We start from the raw sequence: 26,885 nt of genomic DNA on the forward strand, positions 1-26,885 counted from the left end.
GAGGAAAGCAGAAAAAGGAGGAAATCTATAGACTGAGATCCTCAAAAAATCTGTGAGTAGATGGAATCCAGAACACCCAAGGATTACCTCTTCCATCACGACAGAGACGGATAGGCGGGAAAGTAAGTATACAAACAGGTGGGAGTACGAGCAGTTGAGAGTGTTTCCACCAAATGGACTCTATTGTCTCTGGGAAGCATGGCATCTTCTATGAGTGATGGAGGAAAAAGGAGGATTGAGAGAGACTGTAGAGATAGTTGCCAGAGTGACAAACCAAATATTCATCCAATATTTTATTTGCCCATCTGTGCCATAAGAGTAATGCTAAAATAAATTAAATTAAATTAAATAAGTGGACAATCTTAGCATGAAGGCTTAATGTGAACAAAACTCTGGGAAACAGAATATCAACTTTCATAATAATCCTTGTCATGTGAATGGGAAAAAATTAATTATGAATACCTCAAAATACCTTCCTTGAATATGATTCCATTTATATGATTCCATGTATCACGTAAACTTAACTTTTGCAAAAGAACTCTCCAGAAAGTGGGCATAGAGGGAATCTACCTCAACATAATAAAGGCCATATACGACAAACCCACAGCAAACATCATCCTCAATGGTGAAAAACTGAAAGCATTTCCTCTAAGATCAGGAACGAGACAAGGATGTCCACTCTCACCACTATTATTCAACATGGTCTTGGAAGTCCTAGCCACGGCAATCAGAGAAGAAAAAGAAATAAAAGGAATCCAAATTGGAAAAGAAGAAGTAAAACTGTCACTGTTCGCAGATGACATGATACTATACACAGAGAATACTAAAAATGCCACCAGAAAACTACTAGAGCTAATCAATGACTTTGGTAAAGTTGCAGGATACAAAATTAATACACAGAAATCTCTTGCATTCCTATACACTAATGATGAAAAATCTGAAAGAGAAATTATGGAAACACTCCCATTTACCATTGCAACAAAAAGAATAAAATACCTAGGAATAAACCTACCTAGGGAGACAAAAGACCTGTATGCACAAAACTATAAGACACTGATGAAAGAAATTAAAGATGATACCAACAGATGGAGAGATATACCATGTTCTTGAATTGGAAAAATCAATATTGTGAAAATTACTATACTACCCAAAGCAATCTACAGATTCAATGCAATCCCTATCAAATTACCAATGGCATTTTTTACGGAACTAGAACAAAAAGTCTTAAAATTTGTATGGAGACACAAAAGACCCTGACTAGCCAAAGCAGTCTTCAGGGAAAAAAACGGACCTGGAGGAATCAGACTCCCTAACTTCAGACTATACTACAAAGCTACAGTAATCAAGACAATATGGTACTGGCACAAAAACAGAAATATAGATCAATGGAACAGGATAGAAAGCCCAGAGATAAACCCACACACCTATGGTCAACTAATCTATGACAAAGGAGGCAAGCATATACAATGGAGAAAAGACAGTCTCTTCAATAAGTGGTGCTGGGAAAACTGGACAGCTACATGTAAAAGAATGAAATTAGAACACTCCCTAACACCATACACAAAAATAAACTCAAAATGGATTCGAGACCTAAATGTAAGACCGGACACCATAAAACTCTTAGAGGAAAACATAGGAAGAACACTCTTTGACATAAAACACAGTAAGATCTTTTTTGATCCACCTCCTAGGGTAATGGAAATAAGAACAAAAATAAACAAATGGGACCTAATGAAACTTCAAAGCTTTTGCACAGCAAAGGAAACCATAAACAAGACGAAAAGACAACCCTCAGCATGGGAGAAAATATTTGCAAATGAATCAACGGACAAAGGATTAATCTCCAAAATATATAAAGAGCTCATGCAGCTCAATATTAAAGAAACAAACACCCCAATCCAAAAATGGGCAGAAGACCTAAATAGACATTTCTCCAAAGAAGACATACAGATGGCCAAGAAGCACATGAAAAGCTGCTCAACATCACTAATTATTAGAGAAATGCAAATCAAAACTACAATGAGGTATCACCTCACACCAGTTAGAATGGGCATCATCAGAAAATCTACAAACAACTAATGCTGGAGAGGGTGTGGAGAAAAGGGAACCCTCTTGCACTGTTGGTGGGAATGTAAATTGATACAGCCACTATGGAGAACAGTATGGAGGTTCCTTAAAAAACTAAAAATAGAATTACCATATGATCCAGCAATCCCACTACTAGGCATATACCCAGAGAAAACCATAATTCAAAAAGACACATGCAGGGCTTCCCTGGTGGCGCAGTGGTTGAGAATCTGCCTGCCAATGCAAGGGACACGGGTTCGAGCCCTGGTCTGGGAAGATCCCACATGCCGCGGAGCGATTAGGCCCGTGACCCACAATTGCTGAGCCTGCGCGTCTGGAGCCTGTGCTTCGCAACAAGAGAGGCCGCGATAGTGAGAGGCCCGCGCACTGCGATGAAGAGTGGCCCCCACCTGCCACAACTAGAAAAAGCCCTCGCACAGAAACGAAGACCAAACACAGCCATAAATAAATAAATAATTAAAAAAAAAAAAAAAAAAAAGACACATGCACCCCAATGTTCAATGCAGCACTATTTACAATAGCCAGGTCATGGAAGCAACCTAAATGCCCATCGACAGACAAATGGATAAAGAAGTTGTGGTATATATATATACAATGGAATATTACTCAGCCATAAAAAGGAACGAAATTGAGTCATTTGTTGAGACATGGATTGATCTAGAGACTGTCATACAGAGCGAAGTAAGTCAGAAAGAGAAAAACAAATATCGTATATTAACGCATGTTTGTGGAACCTAGAAAAATGGTACAGATGAACCGGTTTTCAGGGCAGAAGTTGAGACACAGATGTAGAGAACAAATGTATGGACACCAAGGGGGAAAACCGTGGTGGGGTGGGGATGGTGGTGTGCTGAATTGCGTGATTGGGATTGACATGTATACACTGATGTGTATAAAATTGATGACTAATAAGGACCTGCAGTATAAACAAACAAACAAACAAAAAAGTAGATTCTTTTTTTTTTTTAAGGAAGTCTAAACTAGTCTAAGAAGATTATCCTTTACAATAAAGTAAATGAGAAGAAAAAGACTGGGCTAGCCATTTGTTTTTCTCTATAAGCAGTAAAAGGAAATAAATCCTTAATCTAAATCACTTGAACATTGTTCTAGCTAGCTTTGATTGGAATTATGTAACTAGTTGAAAATCTAATCCTATGACAATTGCCACATATAAGAGTGGCATTTTTTAAGAACAACACTACTTTCCATCCTTCTACAAATTATTACCATCAACAAAACTGCCTGCAACAAAAGCAAGAACTGACTGCTTGTCTGATATAACACACTAAGCAAAAGATCCCACACAGTTCTACAGGCTCTGGATGATTAAACAAAAGTCACTGTTATAAATATAAGCTCAATAAGGTTTTCCATAAGCCACAGAAACATACATATTTGCTATCAGTATATTTTGCACAATTTACAAGGGTATATAAGCAACCACTCCAAAACAACCTTCTATATCTCATCTCTAAGCCTAGTTTGCAGGGCTTTGGACATTCCATTCACTATGAGAACGATGTGCCACATTACAGGGCTTGAAAATTATAATGCTTAGTACTACTATCAAAGAGTTTACAAGCTTACTGTACAAAGAATGTACCAGAGATACGACTAGTTAATTATAACAGATGTAAATGATTCAACACCCAAAAGAATTATATGAGCAAGGCTCAAGAGTATTAGAACAGGGACAAATCAAGGCTGACGAGAGTATTCAAGGAAAGCAAAAGATATAAAATTTCCATATACTTCTTCCCACTGGTACTACTTACCCTCTTAGGAGGCGTCTTTCTTTTCTTTTCAGGGCATTTAGATTAGATACAATTTTTCTTCTGTTTCTTTTACAATTCTAAAACTACTATATTAAGATTTGGACTATTACTATAGTCCATGTAAGCTTAATAAAAATCATATTCGATATATTCAAAAACAGTTTATTTAGAAAAGTATAAATTCACTTTTAATTGTTTCATGTGAGTGGTGCTGATATCTTTCTAGGAGAATCTGAGACTCCCTCCTTTACATCTTTGCAAGAGAAACACATATACTTAAGCTCTTCAAAAACCTAAAATCCAAGAATTAGATGACATATTTTTTTAAATCACCTTCCAGATATTGCTAAGGACTGCCAAATAACACTTAAATGTGTTTAGATTACCAATGGTTTTGAAATTCAAAGTCACTATGAGTCTCTTTCAGTCAGCATGTAATAGCAAAGAACATATTATTTCTCTAATGATTCCTTTTACAAAGACTACCTTGAGTGGCCCTGATAACTTACTAACTCACTATTTCTAACATTCTCTCCAAAATGTTATAAAAACAATACAAATCAAGAGAGAGTGTTAAATATTTATGGGTAATGACTAAACAAATCATATTTTATAATCTCAACTAGTTCCTTACACAACCTGATTAATCTTCAACATGTCCCTAGTTATTCCTTTTTCCAGTTCCCATGGCCATTGATCTAAATCTTTACCACAGTCCTTAAATCTTGACTCTACTCTCATTTTTAACATGGACTCTGCTTCCCATCCCTACAACATTTAAGCATACTCTTACCTTAGAAACCCCTTCCCCTCAATTCCATATTCTCCTCTGCCTCTTTCACAATGAAACATCTTGAGTAATCTACACTCATTTTCTCCACTTCTTACCTCCTATTTACTCTTCAAACCACTCTAATCTGGCTTCCACACCCACGACTCCATGGAAACTTCTCTCTTTGAGGGCATCAGTGATGTTCAAATTGATCAATCCAGTGGATATTTTTAAGATTTCATCTATTCAATTATCTCAATAGTATTCAAGCCAACTCACTATTCCCACCTTGACTGCCACATTCTTCTGATTTTTCTCTGATATCTCTGGCTGTCCCTTTTCACTCTCCTGTGCAGGCTCTTTTCTCTGCCAATCCCTTAAATATGATTGTGATGGCTTAAAATCCCTCCACAAATTCTTTGACACTCCTTTCAAAAGGTAGAGCCTAATTCTCCTGCCCATGCCTAAAATTCCCATCCCCATGAGCATGAGCTGAACTTAATGATTCGTTTCTAATGAACAGAATAAGTCAGAAGTGATGTCCTCAGACCAGGTCATACTAAGCACTTTGGCTTCCTCCTGGCTCTCACTTGGATTACTCCTTCTGAGTGAAGCCAGATGCTCTATCATGATGACACTCATGTAGCCTAACGGAGAGGTTGGCTGGTGAGGAACTGAGGCCACCTTCCAACAGCCAGCAAGGAACTAAGGCTTTCTGCCAACAGCCGTGATTGTGAGTCATCTTGGAAGCAAATCCTCCAACTCCAGTCAAGCCTTTCAGGTGACTGCAAACCTAGCCAATGTCTTGACTGCAACTTCACGGGAGACTTTGAGGCAGAACCACCTAGCTAAGTCACTCCCAAAGTTCTGAGCCACAGAAACTAGGCAATAATAAATATTTGTTGTTTTAAGTGGCTAAAATTGTGGGTAATTGGTTACAAAGCAATAGATATCTAATCCAATGGTGTTTCTCAGTGTTCTATTCAAAGCTCTCTATTATTCCCACTCACTCTCTCAACTCTCCATTTGTGTAAAGCTAATATTTATCTGTAACCCAGATTTTTTCCTAAGTTCCAGACTACACGATATCTTTACATCAATTCCAACATGCCCCAAAGCAACCACCTTTCTCACCCCAACCTATACTTCTTATCCTTCCTATCATCATTTATCCAAGGAAGTCTAAAAACCTGGATTTCATCAGACTCCTCCTCCCCTTTCACTCACATCCAATCAATCACTGAAATCCTGTCAATATGACTTCATTATTTCTCTGTAACCATAGTATTCTTTAAAGAATACAAATTTTATCTGAACCTATTGATCAATTTTAAAAATCACAGAGAGACAACCAGACATCACGTGCCACTTGATGTACAGGTTTCCCCTGCTACCTGAAAGTAGAGTGTTCCTATGAAACCTTCCTGAAATGGCATAAAGCAAAGACGCAATTACCTTAGGACACATCTTTCTAACAGATGCACAAAATAAATCGAGATAAAGCAAAGATGCTCACAGACACAGTTCAAAGCTGTGGCAGCTTGATGCTGTGTAGTTCCCAGGGGGGGAGCTTATTGGCACCACCCTTGCTGCTTGGGGCGCTCTCTGCCTCTATAACAGCTCACTGCAAAACAAAAACTCTGAATGCTATTTTTGCTTTTCACCTATTTTCCATAAAAGCAAAAATCCTCTTCGGATTTCTTCTGGTTAGCAGAAACAGGTACTAATATAGGTCTTTCCTAAAAGTGAAGCGGGGTAAAGCAAATTCTCAAAAAGCGGGAGATACCTGTAATATGTTCCACCTACAAAGTATTCCTGCCCAAAGGAAAAAAAAAATTTAAGCTTCTAGCTCTAATTATCAGTTTATAGGAAACACGGAGGACAAAGGAACATGTTTAAACATACCACAAGAATATTATCAGCAAAATCCAGAATGTAGAAAATCTACAGAATAATTTGCTGTCTTCAACCAATGAATGGCAGGACTTCCTTGATGGCACAGTGGTTAAGAATCCACCTGCTAATGCAGGGGACACGGGTTCGAGCCCTGGTCTGGGAAGATCCCACATGCCGTGGAGCAACTAAGCCCGTGCGCCGCAACTACTGAGCCTGAGCTCTAGAGCCCGCGAGCCACAATTACTGAGCCCACGCGTCACAAGTGCTGAAGCCCACACGCCCTAGAACCCGCACACCGCAACTACTGGGCCCGAGTGCCACAGCTACTGAGCCTGCATGTTGCCACTGAAGCCTGAATACCTAGAGCCCGGCTCCGTAACAAGAGAAGCCACCGCAATGAGAAGCCCAAGCACCACACAAAGAGTAGCCTCTGCTTGCTGCAACTAGGGAAAGCCTGTGTGCAGCAATTAAGACCCAATGCAGCCCAAAAAAATTTTTTAATTAAAAAAAAAGCAAATGAATGACAAAGAAAAAAAGAGGGAAGGAGGACCTATAGAGTAAAAGATACTCAGTGTTATGTGTGGATCTTATTTGGAATCCTGACTCAAGTAAACCAACTGGTGAGGGAGAGGTGTTTGAGAAAAAAATCAAGGAAATTAAACACTGACTGGATAGTTGAAAATATTAATAAATAATTATTATTATTTAGTTGTAATAATGGTATTGTGATAGCATTTTTTAAAATTAATTAATTAATTAATTTATTTTTGACTGTGTTGGGTCTTCGTTTCTGTGCGAGGGCTTTCTCTAGTTGCGGCGAGCGGGGGCCACTCCATCGCGGTGCGCGGGCCTCTCACTATCGCGGCCTCTCTCGTTGCGGAGCACAGGCTCCAGACGCGCAGGCTCAGTAGCTGTGGCGCACGGGCTTAGTTGCTCCGCGGCATGTGGGATCCTCCCAGACCAGGGCTCGAACCCGTGTCCCCTGCATTGGCAGGCAGATTCTCAACCACTGCGCCACCAGGGAAGCCCCTGTGATAACATTTTTTAAGAGAGAGACCTTAACATTTAGTAATACATACTGAAATATTCACAAATGAAATAATGAGTTCTGGGATCTGCTTTAAAGTAATCCAGTGGTCTAGGAAGGAGCTATTGGGAGTATTAATAAGACAAGGTTGGCCATATGTTGATAATTGTACAAGCTGGATGACAGGAATTCATTTTACTATCCTCTTTTCTGTATGTTTGAAAGAAATTTTCTATAATAAAAGTTTTTTTCTGTAACAAAAAGTGCTTACAACACTTAAATGACTTTCCACTGCCCTGGGGGGTAAAGTTCAAATTCCTTAGCATGGTTGATCAAGAAAGCTTTTCATTATCTGGCCCCTGCTTCTCTCTCCAGCTCATCTCACCATTGTCCACCACACAGCCCAAACTCCAGGACTAACAAGCTCCTTACTCTTGTCTCCTCGAAAAACATTTATTCCTTCTATCTCAAGCAGTTTTCTCTCTCTGCTCACATGGCTAATCTCTATTCACCATTCAGGTGACAGCAAACCTACTTCTTCTAGGAAACCTTTTCTGACCCTCCAAGACAGAGTCAAGTTACCCACCTCTGCACCTCCCAAAATCCTATGCTTCCCTTATCACGGCTCTTACCTGATGTACAGGGCAGTAGACTCTAGGTATCATGAGACTATGGACTATATCCATCTTATTTACCATTTTAACCCTTCTTCTTAGCATAGTGCCTGGCACATAGTACATAGTCAATAAACATTTGACAAACTTACAAAAGGCATGACCTCCACTAACTTTCTAACCTTCCAACTCCTCACATATCTATATCTCACATAATCTATATCACGTATCTATGTCTCCCTCAATTTTCTTTCCTTTCTTGTCTTCCTTTGTGATCATGATTCACCTAAACGGTTGGCTGTCCAAACAGTGTTCCCAAATTTATATCCTTAGCCCTCCCTGGGCCTCTCACCTAATAAAAATTCAACAAATTCTGTGCTATAATCTAACAGATCTTCATCTCCAGGCCTGACCTATGGCTCCAAATACCTTCTGGACTTAATCTCCTGTTATCTCCCTACACAGCTTTATACTAAAGCTGCTCAGAAATTCTCAATATCTTAATGCATTTTATGTTCTCAAGTTTCCCAATTTGTACATATTTCCCACTGCCTGAAATGCCCTTCTTCTCTTCTACCTTTAAGTCTCGGCTCAAATGTCTCTCTAGCCTTTTTTAGGCAATGTGCCCACAGCAGTCTATTCTTACTTCTATTGTAGAATTTACCATACTGTTTTGAAATTATGTTTAGCTGTCTGCTCTGCTAGATTGTGAGTTCCTGGATGGAAGGGACTCTCTCCTTCGTGCTTGTACCTCCAACATATATAGTAAAGTGCCTATTAAAAAGTCCCAGAAAAATGCTTGCTGAATGAATAATTGTTTCTAATAATTAAAAGACTGAGCTTGAGCTGAAAAGATTGCCTAATTCTACTTTTCTGAAGAAGGTAATCAGTTTCTCTGTTCCTTTATTGGTCAGAATAATTTACTAAACTCTTTTTCAAAAACCGAAAATTTACGTATTATGAAAATAAAAGAAATGTAAAGTAAAAAGACCATCCATTCCCAGAAGATAGGTTTGGGTCTGGGCCCAGGTCCAGAAGAGAAGATCCAGGCTAAGGTGAGGTTTGGGTGAATCTATTTAGTTCACAGCAATTCCCGTGATCCTTTCCAACCCTGAGGTAATCCCAATATCAGTTCTTGGTACAGGCCGACTCTAAAACAAGGCCAATTTAGTTTAGTCCAGGGTTTTCATGGCCACCCTACAATAGGCCTGCAACCACAGAGCCAGACCAGAGCCCGAGTGATTTTGGAAACAAGGAATAGAGTAACTTGCTATTTACTGCTCTGCTTAAAATGCTGTGCAACTAATTCAGATACTCCTCCTAGAAGATGCAGCTCCAAGTGAACAGCCACATGCAAATCATTAAGACGTACCTTCATCCTTCCAAACCCTAATGTACTGAAACAATGTCGAAGTGTACAGAATTCATTGCCAACATTCAATGTCTCCTACTTTCTCTTTAAGTGAATACCTATCCTTCTCCCATCTTTACTGGACCTCCTCTAATTTGGGATCGAGTATCATTTTATTTTCACAAGATCATTTTATTTTACAATATTTCTCTGTGGTTTCTCTGCAAGCAAATACTTTAACACCAAAGAACAAGAAAAAAAAACTCCTAAATATCCATTAGTGAGAAATATGATACCTCCTTCTGCTGGCAGGGATGATGTTTTTATAGTCTCATCTCAGAAGGGAGGATAAGTAATGGGGGGGAGGGTGACAAGGAAGAAGTATAATCTAAAAAACCATATTTAGCCAGTAAGACAAGGAGAGATTTGTCAAGATATTCAGAAACTAAAAGGGCAAGGAGGCAGAAAAAGGATATGACAAAGGAAGAAAAACAGGAAAAAAAGAAGATTCTGTCTGCACTAGGAGTTCCCAAGAACCCCAGCTTGGGGCCTCTCCAGTGTGGCCCTAGATTCAGACCCACACAAAGTTGGGATTTGTAGAGTAACTTCATTCCATAGTGCCACTCACTGAAATTACTCTACCTTGAATAGGCTGGAAAGGTTCAAAAGGATTTCTGATTATCACTTCTACTGAAACCCAATATTACTCTTCATTTATCTGAACTATGGGATTTCATAATTCCAGAGTTTTCAGGATACAATGTTCATTTGCCTCTCTTTCATGGCTACCTAAAGATAATCTTGAAAAATGTATTTAAACCTCAGGTTTGGTCTTTTTTTTTCCCTTTAAAAATTATGTAAAGAAAGGAAGTTGATGTTGAAAGTTATACTTGTTACTGCTGCAGGCTTGTCTTTAGTAACTCAAAGATTGCCATTTTTCTCCTTCCTGTAGTGAAAGTGAAGTGTAATGGAAAAAGTAAAAAAGCCAGTTATTTAGAACCCTGATAACACTGCTTACTGCTATCTCTGTGATCTTGAGCAAACTGCTTAAAAGCCTGGAGCCTCAGATTCCAAAACTGTAAAATGGCGATAATGAATATCTACCCTGCAGAGTTATCGTGAGTAAAATGAATTAAGGGAACCACTACACTAGAAGGTAAGCTCCAGAGAAAAGGAATGGTGAATATATTGATCTCTGTTGATTCTTGCTCACGTGCACACGCGTGTGCACACACACCCACACACCCCTAGCCTAAAGCAATAACAATTAACCTGTAGTAGGCGCTCAATAAATATTGTTTAAATTAATGAAAAAATACTAGCGTCCCCATTTCTCTCATTGACATTAACCCTCCTTCCATAATCGTAATTCTTTTTCCTTCTGTCTTCTATTATTTTCCAAAGCCTTCAGGACATTCTATTTTGTTCTTTTAAGAGGCTTCTTCCCTCTCATTGGCTATTATTAACTAGACACCATTCAGAGACAGTACTTTTGGAAGTAATTTGTCTAATTCCACCCACCTTCCATTTCTAATGCGTCGGGGTTGGAGGGATAGTCAGAACATAAGATTCATAGCAATTCATGAACCTTCCCACGGCCACTGATTCGTGTTTAACGACACTGAAGCCCTTAACTCAGCCCTTCCCAGAATATAACTTTCAGGAGACATCGCACTATCCAGTCTCTCTTCGCTAACAAGAGACTCCTGTGTAGGAAATCCTCCGCTCTCAAAAGTTAAGGTGTCGGTTACGCTCGCCTCCCGCGGAATGGAGGCGGGAGTTCTGTGAAAAGAGACACTCAACTTGGGCAGACCTGCGAAGGCAAGTCACTTCAGGACCCGGCCAAGCTCGTCAGACCACTGCTCTAAGAAAGCAGCGCTCCTCAATCCCTGGAGGGAAGGTAAGGGGCGCGGCCGTCACCAGGGCCTGGGGGGACAGTATCAAATCCATGATTAACATGGGGAAACCGCACGGACCGCGCGACCGAACCCCTCAAACCACGACTACAACCACTCACCCACCTACAACAGCACCCCGCGCCACCCCCCCAACAAACACCCGACCCTAAGAAACACGGCTCGCCCCCAGCCCATAAATCATACAGCCGGTGCCTGCTTATTGGCTGAGCCAGCATCTCTTTCACCCTCATTGGCTATCAGGGACGTAAAACCCTCCCCCAGGAGGGAGCCCTCCCGTACGGCTGCACCCCCAGCCTAGCAACCTCTTCCCGGCTACCAAAACGCCCGGTCCCCACCTCCACCCAGGGATCGCGACCCCCGAGGCGCTCGGGGCTTTGCCTCCGAGGACTTACTGTGTAATAGGAGAGCAGCCCTGCATTGTAGTCCAGCACGAACCAACGGTACTGCCAGCCCTTCATTACGTTAGTCCATTTACTCAGCGGCCCTTCCATGATGGACGCCATCTTGCGAGCCGCCAATGACAACAAATTGCCTGACGTCAATCGCCTATAAGGCATTCGGCATGCGGTGGGCGTGGCCTCCGCGGGCAGGGGCGTGGCCAGGGCGGGGCCGGCGGCTCCTTGCCCTGGTGGACTCGCTGACCCATGCCCCCAGCTATAAAACTCAAAAAACGATTTTTTTGGGAGCCTGTTGTGTGTAGGACTCCGTACCTGAGATGTGAAGAACTCAAGCATGAATACTGCTGTTAAGATTATTTATTAACATAAATAATTTTACTGCCCATGATGATACCTTCCACATCCAAAAGATTTCACATCTGATATTCATTTAAGCAATCATTTCACAAACCCATTCATTTAATAAATACTTTTTGATTTGTGCTAGATACTCTTAGGCTTTGGGGATTCAGCAGGGACTTCATGATGCGAACAGGAAATAAATTATACAATATGTTGCAATTTGGTGATTTGGAGAAAAATTAAGCAAGGAAAGAAGCAGAGAGTAGGGGCTACAATTTTAAGTTCCCTAACAGAGAAGGCCTGAAATGAGAAAGTAACTTCTGAGCAAAGACCTAAAGAAAGGGAAGGAGGAAGGCTGGCAAAGGAGCAGCAGATTGTTCATTGTTAGTGGAGCAGCTAGCGAGGAGAAAGTAGTTGGAGATAAGGTCAGAAAGTAAGGGGAAATCACGTAGAGCCTATAAGGACAATGGAAGTATTGTCCTACATATTGAGACAATGTTTGAGGTCCTGGGAATGCAACGCTGAAGGAGACAGAAAGGTTCCTTGCTAAGAGCTTAAATTCTGTGATGTGAAAGCAGACACTAAACAAGTAAACAAGAAAAATATCTAATAGTGATGAATGCCTTGCAGAGAATTTAAGTAAGCTGATGTAATAGGAAGCCAATGGGTAGCTACTTTATATTGGGTGGCTGTGAGTGGTGCCTCAGGAAATGGCATTTAAATTGAGATGTGAAGGGTAAGAAAAAGGGAACTAAGAAGCAGGGCATTAGCTAGAAGTGGCTGTGAGATCAAGGGAGAGGTTTTCTTTGTCTTTAATTTTTAATTTTTAGCACTTAAAAATATTTTGTATATTCAGGTACTGTGCTGTGAATCCCTCCTCTTTGCTGATAACAGAAGCTCTAGGAAAAAGAATATCACTGAGGGAGCTAAACAGAGAACCTACTTGCTAGCTAATCAATTGGGTGAAGATCTAAAGTAAGATCAAATTTATTATGCTTGATCTGCTTGATATCTTTTTTCTCGGTTTTATTGAGATATAATTGACATATAACATTGTGTAAGTTTAAGATGTACATGATTTGATATATGTGTATATTGTGAAATGATTACCATACTACGTTTAGTTAACATCCATCACCTCACCCCATAATTTTTTTTCTTGTGATGAGAACTTTTAAGATCTACTCTCTTAGCAACTCTCAAATATACAATACAGTATAGTTAACTATAGTCACCATGCTTTACACTACATTCCCAGAACTTATATATCTCATAACCAGAAGTTTTAATCTTTTGACCAACTTTTAGTTTGATGTAGTCCCACTTGTTTATTTTTGCTTTTGCTGCTTTGTGCTTTAGGTGTCATATCCAAAGAAATCATTGCCCAGACCTATTTCAAGAAGCTTTCCCCTGTTTTCTTCTAGGAGTTTTATGGTTTCAGGTCTTACAATTAAGTCTTTAATCCATTTTGAGTTAATTGTTGTGAGTAGTTTAAAATAAGGGTCTAGTTTTATTCTTCATATGAATTTTCCCAGCACCATTTATTGCAAAGACTACCTTTCCCCCACTGAGTGAGTATTCTTGGCTCCCATGTCAAATATTAGTTGACCGTATATGCATGGGTTTATTTCTGGGCTCTTGATTCTGTTCCACTGATCTATATATCTGTTTTTATGCCAGTGTCATACTGTTTTGATTACTATATCTTTGTAATATAGTTTGAAATCAGAAAGTGGGATGCCTCCACCTATGTTATTCTTTCTCAGGATTGCTTTAGCTATTCAGACTCTTTTGTGGTTCCAAATGAATTTCAGGATTCTTTTTTCTATTTCTGTAAAAAATGCCACTGGAATCTTGAGAGAGATTGCATTGAATCTATAAGTGGCTTTGGGTAGTATGAACATTTTAACAATATTAATTCTTCCAGTTCATGAACACGAAATAACTTTCCATTTATCTGTGCCTTCTTCAATTTCTTTCATTAATGTTTTATAGTTTGCAGTGTACTGATCTTTCACCTCCTTGGTTAGATTTATTCCTAAGTGTTTTATTGTTTTTTGTTGCTGTTGAAACTGTGTCCCACAGGGTTAACAGAAGCTGGAGCCTAAACAGAAATCCTTGAGTGTGTCTCACAGAACAGCAGATAAGGAAACAACTTGTTAGTAACCCCTCTCTTTGTAACCTGCCTTTACTGATTAAGTCTGCTTTCAGTTTGTTTGATTTTTTTTTTCCTTTCTCTAACTGCATGCCCTCCAAGCTTCACATAGCCTAGGTAATATATCACCGTACTTCTTAACCACCCCTACAGAGAACACTTCTGGCATATGGATCACTATAGTAACAGGAGCTTAAGTTGTTTTCCAGAAATTTGGAGTCGGCTCCTGCCCAGTTCAGACTGGCTAAGACTAGTGGGGACCACTGACCCTAAAACTGGGCCTGCTCAGAACACTGAATACCTCACCTTTTCCCTACCTCCAATCACATTTCCCCACACCTGCTTCTTTATCCCATAAATATCACAGGCCTGTCGCCCTTGGGGAGACAGATCTGAAATTTGTTCTCCTGACTCCTCGCTTGGCTGACTCGTGAATAAACCCTTTCTGTACTGCAAAGCTCCATGTCTCAGTTTGGCCTCCTGCATGTCGGGCAAACAGACTTGGTTTGGTAACGCTATTGTAAATGGGATTGTCATTTTTATGTTTTTTTTTTTTTCAGATAATTTATTGTTAGTGTATGGAAACACTACTGATTTTTGAATATTGATTGTATACTGTAACCTTACTGAATTTGGCAATTAGATCTAACTTTTTTTTGTGGAGTCTTTAGGATTTTCTGTATATAAAATCATGTCATCTGCAAACGGAGAAAATTTTACTTCTTCCTTTCTGATTTGGATGCCTTTTATTTCTTTTTCTTGCCCGATATCTCTGGCTAGGACTTCCAGTACTATGTTGAATAGGAGTGGTGAGAGTGCACACCCTTGTCTTGTTCCTGATCTTTGAGTAAAAGCTTTCAAGCTTTCACCATTTAGTATGATGTTAGCTGTGGGTTTGTCATACATGGCCTTTATGACGTTGCAGTATATTCCTTCCATACCGAATTTGTTGAGAGTTTTAATCATGAATGGATGTTGAATTTTGCCAAATGCTTTTTCTACATTTATTGTGATGATCATATAATTTTTACTTTTCATTCTATTAATGTGATGTGTCATGTTTATTAATTTGCTTGTTGAACCATCCTTGCACCCCAAGAATGAATCTCACTTAATTGCTGTGTATGATTGTTTTGATGTGCGGTTGAATTTGATCTGCTAGTATCTTGTTGAGAATTTTTGCTTCTATATTCAGAGGGATATTGGCCTATTGTTTTTTTGTTTGTTTTTTTGTTTGTTTGTTTTCATGTAGTGTCTTTGTCTGGCTTTGATATCAAGATAGTGCTGGCCTTGTAAAATGAGTCTTGGAGTGTTCCCTTCTGTTCAATTTTTTTGAAGGGTTGAGAAGGATTGGCATTAATTTTTCTTTGAATGTTTGGTGAAATTCACCAGTAAAACCAGGAGCTATACTTCATCCATAGTAACAAGAAGGAGAGCGGTGAGTATGGGTTCAAATGCCATGGATTGGTAGTTTGGTGGTAGAGAAATAAATAAGCTTCTATCTGCTTTTAGTTGAGGAGAGGCTCAAAGCTTAGTGGTAGGAATGTGGACTCTGATGCCACAGTACCTCGGTTTGAATCCTCAGGCCCATTAGTTAGTAGCTATATGGTATTAGGCAAGTTTTCTAACTTCTCTGTGCCTCGGTTTCTCCATCTTTAAAATGTGGATAATAAAAAGTTGTCTTCAGGATTAAATGAGCTCATACATGTAAAAACCTTAGAACAGTACCTGGTAGATACTAAACACTCAATATATATTAGTTGTTAGAATTTCCTGAAGAAAATGTGGCATGAAAAAAGAGGGGAATGTTTGAATGTGTCATTTCAAAGAGTGAGAAAACAATAGAAGTGGAGTAGGATTGCTGGGCAGTGTTGCATGCCCATTTAAGATTTATGGTCATGGGGACTTCCCTGGTGGTCCAGTGGGTGAGACTCTCTGCTCCCAACGCAGGGAGCCTGAGTTCAATCCCTGCTTGGGGAATTAGGTCCCACATGCATGCTGCAACTGAGTGTCCAATGCCGCAACTAAGGAGTCCTCATGACGCAATGAAGATCCCGTGTGCTGCAACTAAGACCTGGCACAGCCAAAATAAATAAATACATAAATAAATAAATATTTTTTAAAAAGATTTATGATCATGAATTAAAAGTGAGACCAGTCAACAGGGATATCAGCTTTTCTTCAGCAATGTCATGCTGTTCAGGAGTTAGCTCAGAGTGTGTAGACAGCTGGATTTATCCAAGTGAGCAAAGTGAAGGGAGAGGACAATTAAGTTCATAGTAATATCCAGGGGTGTGATTATGATTATGTACTATGAAACCTAGTTTAGGTAAGGAAGGAAGTAAGAACAGGAGGATGAGTTACCCTGGCTCTGCTATTTTGGCTGTGGGGCCTTAGGTAAGCCTTTGTAGGACTGAAATTCCTCTTCTGTAAGCATGAAGGTAATCATCTCTATCTAATTTAAGTAGTAAATAAGAATATATCTGAAGGGGATAGCAGCCAATAAAAACTACCTTCCAGTTTCCCCCTTCCGTCCTTTTCTTTGGGATAGCCTCTTTCTTAGACTTTACAGTTCAACGGTTTGTTGAAAACAAGGCACATGTTTAGCACCTTCAAGAAAGCTAAAGCTGAAGAGACACAGTTCCTATCTAGTAGCTAACCAAGGGCATGAAACATCCATGCAACCGAGTGTAATACAAAGCTACTCTCTTTTCCTTTTGGATATATATTTTTTTCTCACTAATTCCACCATATATTATCTACCTTGTGTCAGGGACTGTGCCTTGAACTGTGCCAGGAGTGTTATATATCTTATCACATTTAATCATCACAATAACCCTATGAATGTGTTAGTTTCCATATTTTACAATTAAGAAAAATGAGGTTCAAAGAGATTAACCAACTTGCCCAGGTACCTATTAGTATTAATTGGTGAGTATCTGAGTCCAATGTAAACACATGTCTATCTTTTTGTTATGCTACGTGGCCTCACCAAAAGACACTACACAGTTCTCGTAGAAACTTAATATTCCAGAAACATTATTCAGCAGAAAACCTCATGTTGCTGATGTCTTTTGGCATAAACAAAGTGTTAGGATCTTGAAATATTATTATTCAGACTGAGTTAAAAGATTTACAAAGTGTCAGTTACTACTCCTCCATTGGCTTCTTGAGAGCAGAAACCAGATCATATTCATCTCTGTGACCCTAGAAACTAGACCAATGCCTGGCACACAGAGGTACTTAAAAATTGTTGTTTGATCTGAATTATGTGTTCTACTAAAACTAACTTACTGGGACTTCCCTGTCGGTCCAGTGGTTAAGACTCTGTGCTTCCAATGCAGGAGACGTGGGTTCGATCCCTGGTCGGGGAACTAAGATCCCACATGCCACACAGTGCGGCCAAGAAAAACAAAAACAGAACAAAAAAACCCAAAAAACTGACTTACTAAGTTCCAAATTCTGTGCTAAGAACCATCACCTACATTTTCTCCTTTAATTCCCACATCAATCCTTTAAGATTTGTATTATTACACCCATTTTACAGATGAGGATGTTGGGACACATACTTATTAAATGGCTTGCCCAAGATCACACAGCTAGTAAACAGCAGAACCAGAATTAGAATTTAGGTTTTTTTTTTTTACCCCACATCCATTCAACCCGAGCTGCAAGCTGTATTTGCATTGTCTATATGTAAATAAAGGTCTTGGACTTGACACAGGCAGCATCATCAACTTCTAAATCAGCTTTAACTTTTATCAGGCTCACGGAGGCATCAGCAGGCTCTACTTAACTTCAAATGTCAAAACATAGGTCATCAGGAAGAGCTGGGAGCAAGGGCAGTTCTTGACTCCTAAGACCATGTCCAATTGCACAGCACTTTTTCTACATTCTACACCAAGTGTCTAACTACATGCTTTAGATCATCAGCTAAAATTAAACATGGTGGAGACACAGCAGCTCTCGTTCCCACATTCCTCAGTGACTGGCCTCTCTTGGAATGAGGTAGCAGCTGAAGCAGAGCAGGAAATGAGGGTCAGACTCAGAATCAGAAGGTAGAGATGATGTTTACCATTAAACATCATACGCTTACCAAGGACAGGTAATTTATCCTGCCACTTAGAATATCAATAAATGTTAAACTAAAGATGTGATTTTTAAAAGATCAGGAACTTCCCTGGCGGTCCAGTGCTTAAGACTGCGCGCTTCCACTGCAGGGTTCGATCCCTGCTCAGGTTACTAAGATCCCGCATGCCACATGGCCAAAAAAAAAAAAAAAAGATCATTTTGGCAGCAAAACTGACAACAAATCAGAGATGGGCAAGACTGGAAGCAAGGACACAAACTTTTAAAAAGGTAAGCAAGTAGTAGAAATAGTCTAAACGTGAACAATGAGAACAATGACGGCAGGGATGGAGAATGGGAAAGATACTGTACTGCATATTTACTGAGAAACATTTTGGAAATGAGATTTTAAAACCCACTAAACAATCTAATTAGATGAAGAGGGAATAAAGGGAGGGAGAGACAAGATCAAGTTTTCAAATTTGCACAACTGAATAATTATTTAAGTAATCAAGTTTTTTTTTAAGGAAGAACAAAAACGGCATTTCTCAATATGAAGTTTCCTTCCTCTACACAGCTGTTTTGAAATGTACTTTTTTTAAAGTTTCTAGCAAAAATGATTTCCAACATTTCCACAGCCAAGATTGGCGGTGCAAATTGTTTCAAAATGCATTCTGTTGTTGCTGGTTTGTTGCCTCTCTTCCTAAACTTCCCACCAACTGCTTTTTGTTATTGTTGTTGTTGTCATGTTTCTTAATTGGCAGTTGTTGGGCATCAAATAAAACATTTACAAAATGCTGCCTTCTTAAGGGAAAACACAGAAACCTACAAAAACTTGACCATTCTTTGCTGATTGTAGAGGAAACAGAAGATTGATTTTAAATATAGGAAAAGCAAAATAAGACATAGCCTATTTTGCCCACAAACAAATCCCAGTTCTTTCCCACCCTTTCCTCCAGCTAGAAAGCAAGAAAGTGAAATATCATGTTTAGGAAAATACAGCTATGATTTTGAGGCAGAAGCGAGCTGGGGAAGGGAGAGAAAATATTTTAGGACATCTAGACTCTGTAAGTGTTCTAAGGAGAGAAAAGGAGGAATGCATTCATCTTTTGCCCTCCCTTTTTAATGTCCCCTTGGAGACGCACATTACGGCTACCCTGGGCTTTAAACATTTCACAGACATCCTCCCCCCCTCAGATGGAATTGACCCCTCATTCCCTTGTGCCCCACCTATTCTCTGAACAGATTTCTAATGGAGATTCTGGGACACCTTATAGCGTCGATTATTGTGTGGTTCACAGAGACTGAATGCCCCCCAACCCCGCCCTTGATAGTGGATTCTTTGAAGTTTTGGTCATATGTGCATCCTCAACTTAGCTCAGGGCCTGATATGGACGATAATGAAACAGTGAAAGCCACTTAGCAGCACCAGGCAATCTGGATAAAAGGTGAGGGGAGGCAAGGGAAGCTGGTTTGTTGGAAACAGTTTTTACTTATGTTTTGTATTTATTTGAGTTGGTTTAGAGGAGTTAATAGAGATTAAGGGGCTAAATCTCCTGGGCCTCCTTCCTCAATAAATGTTGAGGAAAAAGTAGCTTCTCAAGACTATAATCTCCTTGAGGTCAGTGACTTATTCACCCGTGTATCCCCAATGTGAGAACATTGCCTGGGACACAGCAGCCCACACTGAATGTTTGTGAAACTGATTTGAACTGAGCTCCTTGCTTTTCTCTTGTTGCTGTTGACCCTTGAACCATGCAGGGTCAGGGGCACCCACCCTAGGCAGAGTGGAAAATCCTTGTGTAACTTTAGAGTTGGCACTCAGTATCCAAGGTTCCCCATCTGCAATTTCAACCAACCACGGTTCGGATAATATTGTAGTAGTCTATTGAAAAAAAATCCAGGTATAAGTGGACCTGCACAGTTCAAACCCTCGCTGTTCAAGGGTCAACTGTATTCCCCTTTCCTGGAATGACCTTTCCTTTTTTCTCTGCCTGGGGAAATTTTTACTGATCATGCAAGTCCCAATTCGAATGTCAATTCCTCTTTGAGGACTTCTTCGGACACCCACCCTATGCCAACAGCCAGACAGAACTAATCTTACCCTTTATTATGTCCCATAGCAGATTACACACTCCTTGAATACAGATAGCAATTATCTCACAATGTCTTTAATGAGTTCATACACAATGTATTGTGATCATGTATGCAACATTGTCAGGGCATGTTTTAGGAGGACAACTCTATCTGCTGGGACCAGGATGGATGCCATGCTGGAGTCAAGAAGCCCACAGTCTGTAAAAGTCTAGAGGAGAGAGGATGAAGACTAGATGAAAACAGGAACAGAAGAGATGAAAAGGAAGATGATGGAGAGGAGAAATGTTAAGGGATTAGAGAAAGGGAGGAATCAAGGTGGACTCCAGATTTCTAGCTTGGGAACACTGGAAAAGGTGTTGGTTTGGGGGAACACGGATAAATGTAATGTTGGACATGTTGAATTTGATGTATGTGGCACATCGAGGTAGAAATAGGTGTTCAGCAGGCAAGTGGATATTACAACTTTGGAGCTCAAGAAATAAACCTGAGCTAGAATTATACATTTGAGAGTTTTAATCCAGAGATGGTAGCTAAAGGGAATTCCCTGGTGGCCCAGTGGTTAGGACTCGGCCCTTTCACTGCCGAGGGCCCAGGTTCAGTCCCTGGTCAGGGAACTAAGATCCCACAAACTGCTTGGTGTGGCCAAAAAAATAATAATAATACATAATAATAAATTAAAAATTAAAAAAAAAAAAGCAGAGATGGTAGCAGAAGGCATGGGAAGCACTGAAATCACCTAGGGAATGTGTACAGAGGGTATGGTTCAGGAGGGAACCCTGGAGGACAGCAACATTTCAAGAAGGGGAAAAGAAAAAGAGAGAGAGAAACCAAGAAAAAAGATTGAGAATGAACAATTAGACTAGAGAAAGAATGAGAGGGTTTGGGGAAGGCAAGGCTGAGGAAGACTTTTTCAAGGTCATATGTAAGAAATGAAGAGACCTCCTCACCTGTGGACTCTATTTATAAGGTTATTGGCAGATAGAGGGGGAAATGAGGTGGGGAGACAGGGAGTAGACTAGATAGTGAACTTTGAGAAGATGATGTAGTATGAAAGGCGAGAGGGCAGGGCCCTGTGAAATGAAAAAGAATTTCCAAGTAGCAATGAGAGCCTAGCTGAGTTTAAGGATACAAACTATCAGCAGCACTCCTTTATCTGATTGTGGGACTTTTTTTTTTCCCAGCAATTCTTAGTAACTTGACTGTAAGAACAGAGGAGGCACATAATTGGAATTATCCAAGGTTAAGAGGATTTAGAGGGTAGGTATGGCAAAAGGACTGGGAAGAAAGGAGTTGAGAGTACTGGTTGATGTGAGCGGTCATGAGATCTTAGGCTGACTGTGGCAGAAAAGGAGGATAGATTAGGAGAAAGGAGTCTAGAGGATGTCCTCGGAGGTTTGAGAGGTTTAGTGGGATTAAGAGAGTTTAGAGGAAAGAAGGTTATAATCAGAGAGAGGAGTTTCAGGTTTCAGCGGTGGAACTGTTCCAGGTGATAGAAGGGTGAGGATATAGCCACAGGAGTGGAGAGTTGAAGTGTGTGGAGCGGTATAGAAGTCAAGGAATTGTGAGCCCATGATGCTGGAAAGTTCATTTACATGGAAGTTGAAATTACCCATTTGATGGCAGGGGTTGAAGCTGAGAGGAAAACTGTGGGACAGGGGCCAGGACGTTTTTGGTTTTTTTGGCTGCATTTGGTCTTCATTGCTGTACGTGGGCTTTCTCTAGTTGCGTCGAGCGAGGGCTACTCTTCATTGTGGTGCGCAGGCTTCTCATTGCGCTAGCTTCTCTTGTCGCGGAGCACAGGCTCTAGGTGTGCGGGCTTCAGTAGTTCTGGCACACGGGTTCAGTAGTTGTGGCTTGCGGGTTCTAGAGCACAGGCTCAGTAGTTGTGGTGCACGGGGTTAGTTGCTCCGCAGCATGTGGGATCTTCCCGGACCAGGGATTGAACCCGTGTCCCCTGCATTGGCAGGTGGATTCTTAACCACTGCGACACCAGGGAAGTTCAGGGACCAGGACCTTAATGAAGGAACTTGCTCAATGACAACAATGATAAAAGGAGACTCCTCTCTGATTCCCAAACTTTCCCAGGGGCCTAAGCAAAAGACTAAAGAGGCTAGGCTGAGTTTTATAAATTGTTTGTGGATATCGGTTAACTATGATATCCCTTCACATGACCAGCATGGATTTTCTCCAGTTGCTGCAGCAATACAATGTCAAGAACTTCTGGGAATTTATTGGTAAGGAAATAATCAGAGATTTATGTGCAAGGATCTTGTTTGTAGTACTGAAACCCTGAAAACAGCCTATATGCCCAACAATATGGAAAAGATTAAATAAGTTATAATAGATCTGTATGATGGGCTGAAGTACAGTCATTAAAAATTGAGATATAATGATAAATAAAAAAAGTATGATACAAAATCATACATATGTATAAAATGGTTAAAAATTATATATGTATGGGTCATACAGTAGTTCTATTTTTAGTTTTTTAAGGAACCTCCATACTGTTCTCCATACCCTGAGAAAACCATAATTCAAAAAGAGACATATACCACAATGTTCATTGCAGCACTATTTACAATAACCAGGACATGGAAGCAACCTAAGTGTCCATTGACAGATGAATGGATAAAGAAGATGTGGCACATATATACAATGGAATATTACTCACCCATGAAAAGAAACGAAATTGAGGGCTTCCCTGGTGGCGTAGTGGTTGAGAATCTGCCTGCCAATTCAGGGGACACGGGTTCGAGCCCTGGTCTGGGAAGATCCCACATGCCGCGAAGCAGCTAGGCCCGTGAGCCACAATTACTGAGCCTGCACGTCTGGAGCCTGTGCTCTGCAACAAGAGAGGCCGCGATAGTGAGACGCCCGCGCACCGCGATGAAGAGTGGCCCCCACTTGCCGCAACTAGAGAAAGCCCTCGCACAGAAACGAAGACCCAACACAGCCATAAATAAATAAATAAATAAATAAATAAATAAATAAATAAATAAATAAAATTATAAAAAAAAAAAAGAAAGAAACGAAATTGAGTTATTTGTAGTGAGGTGGATGGACCTAGATTCCGTCATACAGAGTGAAGTAAGTCAGAAAGAGAAAAACAAATAACGTATGCTAACACATATATATGGAATCATAAAAAAAATGGTTCTGATGGACCTAGGGGCAGGACAGGAATAAAGACGTAGATGTAGAGAATGGACTTGAGAACACAGCAGGGGGTGGGGAAGGGTAAGCTGGGACGAAGTGAGAGTAGCATTGACATATATACACTACCAAATGTAAAATAGATAGCTAGTGAGAAGCAGCCGCATAGCACAGGGAGATCAGCTTGGTGCTTTGTGACCACCTAGAGGGGTGGGATAGGGAGGGTGGGAGGGAGATGCAAGAGAGAGGGGATATGGGGATATAAGTATACATATAACTGATTCACTTTGTTATACAGCAGAAACTAACACAACGTTGTAAAGCAATTATACTCCAATGAAGATGTTAAAAAAATTATATATATAGTATGATTCTAATTTTATTAAAAATGTGCATATCTTCCCAGAAGACTATAAGGATATACAGGGACTTCCCTGGTGGCACAGTGGTTAAGAATCTGCCTGCCAATGCAAGGGACACGGGTTTGAGCCGTGGTCCGGGACGATCCCACATGCCTCGGAGCAACTAAGCCCGTGCGCCACAACTACTGAGCCTGCGCTCTAGAGCCTGCGAGCCACAACTACTGAGCCCGTGTGCCACAACTACTGAAGTCCGCACGCCTAGAGCTCGTGCTTCACAGCAAGAGAAGCCACCGCAATGAGAAACCCGCGCACCGCAATGAAGAGTAGCCCCCGCTCGCCGCAACTAGAGAAAGCCCTAGCGCAGCAGCGAAGACCCAACGCAGCCAAAAATAAATAAATAAATTTATTTATAAAAAAAAAAAAGGATATACAGAAAAACATCTGTAGTCAGTTTGTGGGATTGTGGTTGACTATTTTTTTCTTTATAATTCTTTAGTCTCTTCCAAATTTTCTACAAGTAACATTGTATTTATAATGAGAAAAAAATGCCATTTTGTGAAGGAATAAAAAAAGACTACAATAAAAAATACCAGGTATTTTTTATGCCAGCTCTGAATTTTCCAGGTATTTGTCATCTATAATCATAATATGCCTGCCTTCTTGAGGAGCTGGAATAAACCAGCATCACAGTTCAAGCAGTGATATCCTATCAGGTCCTGCCAGAACAGCCTTCTACCCCAATCAGGAGCCCTGCAGAATTCCTCATTCTCTATCTGTCTAGGTCTCCACATGAGCTGACACGACATGTCAACTGCAAACTTGGAGACAAGTCACCGCAGCCAAAAATTTGCAGTGTATTCATTCACTTTTTTCAGGAAGTAGCCTTCCCTAGCACCAGTTCTCAGTCAAGCCCCGGACCAAGTGCCGAGGACAAAGGTCAGTCATGCATGGTTCCTGTCCTCAAGGAACACAATGTGTTGCTGCAGAGGACAATTCATGCTAAACCAGTGGTGAGGAAGGGTGCTATGGGAGCCCAGGGGAGACACCTAAGCCAGTCTATTGACAGGGTAGAGTGTATCAGTCTGCACAGGAAACAGATGGCCTTTCCTTTCCATGTCCACTGCTACCATCTTGGTTCAAGCCTGCACCATTTCATGCTTGGATCGCTATCATAGCTTGGAGTTATCAACTCCACTATTGCTCCCTTCAGCCTGGCCTTTACACTAACTGTGGGAGCCATTCATATTTCTAAAGAAAAGATAAAATATAATTCCTTACTTTTCAGTCTTACTTAGAGTCACTCCTCTCCCCATGTCCAAATATGACACTAGTTTCCTAAATTCATCTCACTGTTGATCTGTGCGACATCTTTGCTATTTCTGCCCCCTCTGTGTTAAATGTCTTTCCTCCTCTGTGTTTGTCTAAAAAATACCCACTCATTTTAGGGTTTTTGCTAAAGTGTCTGTCATGTCTTTTACAAAGATTTTCTTTTTTGTTTTAAGACTACCCCGCCCCCTCCACCTATGAAGATGTTCTTGATTTCTCCCCCAACTAGTTAGATTATCATTCCCTCATTTGAATGGCTACTATAGCACTTGTAACACTTTCTTGCATTTATTGGTTTACGCATCTGCCTTTTTCATTAGATTTTAAACTCTCTAAAGGCAGGAGTTTTTTATTTTATTCATCTCAGTATCCGAAGTACCTAGCCCAGGAGTTGGCAAACACTTTCTGTAAAGGGCCAGATAGTAAATATCTTAGGCTTTGCAGACCAGACATTCTCTATCACAACTACTTAACTCTGCCATTGTAGGGCAAAAGCATAAATGAATGGGCATGGCTGTGTTACAATAATACTTTATTTACAAAAATAAGTAGCAGGACAGATTTGCCTTTGAACCATAGTTTGCTGATCCCTGACCTAGTGTATGATGGACTTACAATAAATACTTAATGAACTTCTTTCGAATGTAGAATGAAGTGGTAGAGGCAGGATTTGTATCCCATTACATTCTGTAGTAGATGCTAATGGTTTCTTGTCCATTTTTTCTTGGCATTCACATCTACACACTGAAAGCCGCTTACAGGGAATATTTACAGCTCTTTGCCTGAAGGTTTTAATTTTTTTTTTTTTCTGTCCAGAGAACATACTTGGCCTGTGGACCGAGCAAGCTAGGCGTTTCAGAGATTTAATGTCACAAGAAGCAGTTTTTAACTCAATGATGGATGGCGAGTTGGTGGATAACACCTCAGCTTCCTCACCCCTCCAGTGAGACACCCTGAATGTGTCCTGTACTGTCTCCCAGAGTCCCCCAGCATAATTGAGCTCCAGTGGGCTACCATGGTAACTAGCTTGATAATGTATATATTTTTGGTTTCTTCACTCCCCTGTCTCACTACCCTACTCCCACCCAGGTTTCCTGCCATCACATCCTAAATAAGTTACTTGGATTCCAGTCCAAACCAAGAAACGTACTACTACAACTAAACATTCTACTACACCACAATGTTTAGCCAGAAGACCCCTGCTAAAATGTTTTTGTTACCTGTAAAAGTAACATACAAATTATTAGTACCCCCTAAAATATTGGCACAGGCTAATCCAGCTATCATTAAAATGGAAAAGGAAAGGAAAGGAAAAGAAAGAAAAGAAAAGAAAGGAAAAGAAAAGAAAAAAGAAAAGACAAAGAGAGCTTTTAGAGACTGGAAGATAGAATAGGCTCTGCTATAAACCAGCTGTGTGATCTTGGGCAAAACACTTAACCTCTCAAACAAAGAAACTTTGTTCCCTTTCTGGGAAATAGGGGCAATATCACTTCACTGGGTTTTTGTGAAGATGAAATAAGACAAGGTATTAAAAATGTCTCA

The 26,885-nt window shown here is 40.3% G+C and overlaps 1 protein-coding gene and 1 pseudogene across 5 annotated transcripts in view; both read right to left on the reverse strand.

Moving 5' to 3' along the window:
* Positions 1-12,014, reverse strand: part of OSBPL9 (oxysterol binding protein like 9) — a 180,304-nt gene extending 168,290 nt beyond the window's left edge. For all 4 annotated transcript variants that reach the window (XM_082429391.1, XM_082429390.1, XM_082429389.1 and 1 more), the window contains exon 1: positions 11,835-12,014. In XM_082429391.1, the coding sequence (XP_082285517.1) occupies positions 11,835-11,999 (165 nt within the window). In that variant the 5' untranslated portion in view covers positions 12,000-12,014. The remainder of the gene's footprint in view (positions 1-11,834) is intronic.
* LOC309645229 (SCAN domain-containing protein 3 pseudogene) overlaps positions 1-26,885 on the reverse strand; it is a 203,951-nt pseudogene that overhangs the window by 24,073 nt on the left and 152,993 nt on the right. The gene's annotated exons all lie outside the window — the stretch shown is intronic.

The sequence above is a fragment of the Balaenoptera physalus genome, assembly GCF_965194825.1.
Source record: "Balaenoptera physalus genome assembly, chromosome: 1".
NCBI lineage: Eukaryota > Metazoa > Chordata > Mammalia > Artiodactyla > Balaenopteridae > Balaenoptera > Balaenoptera physalus.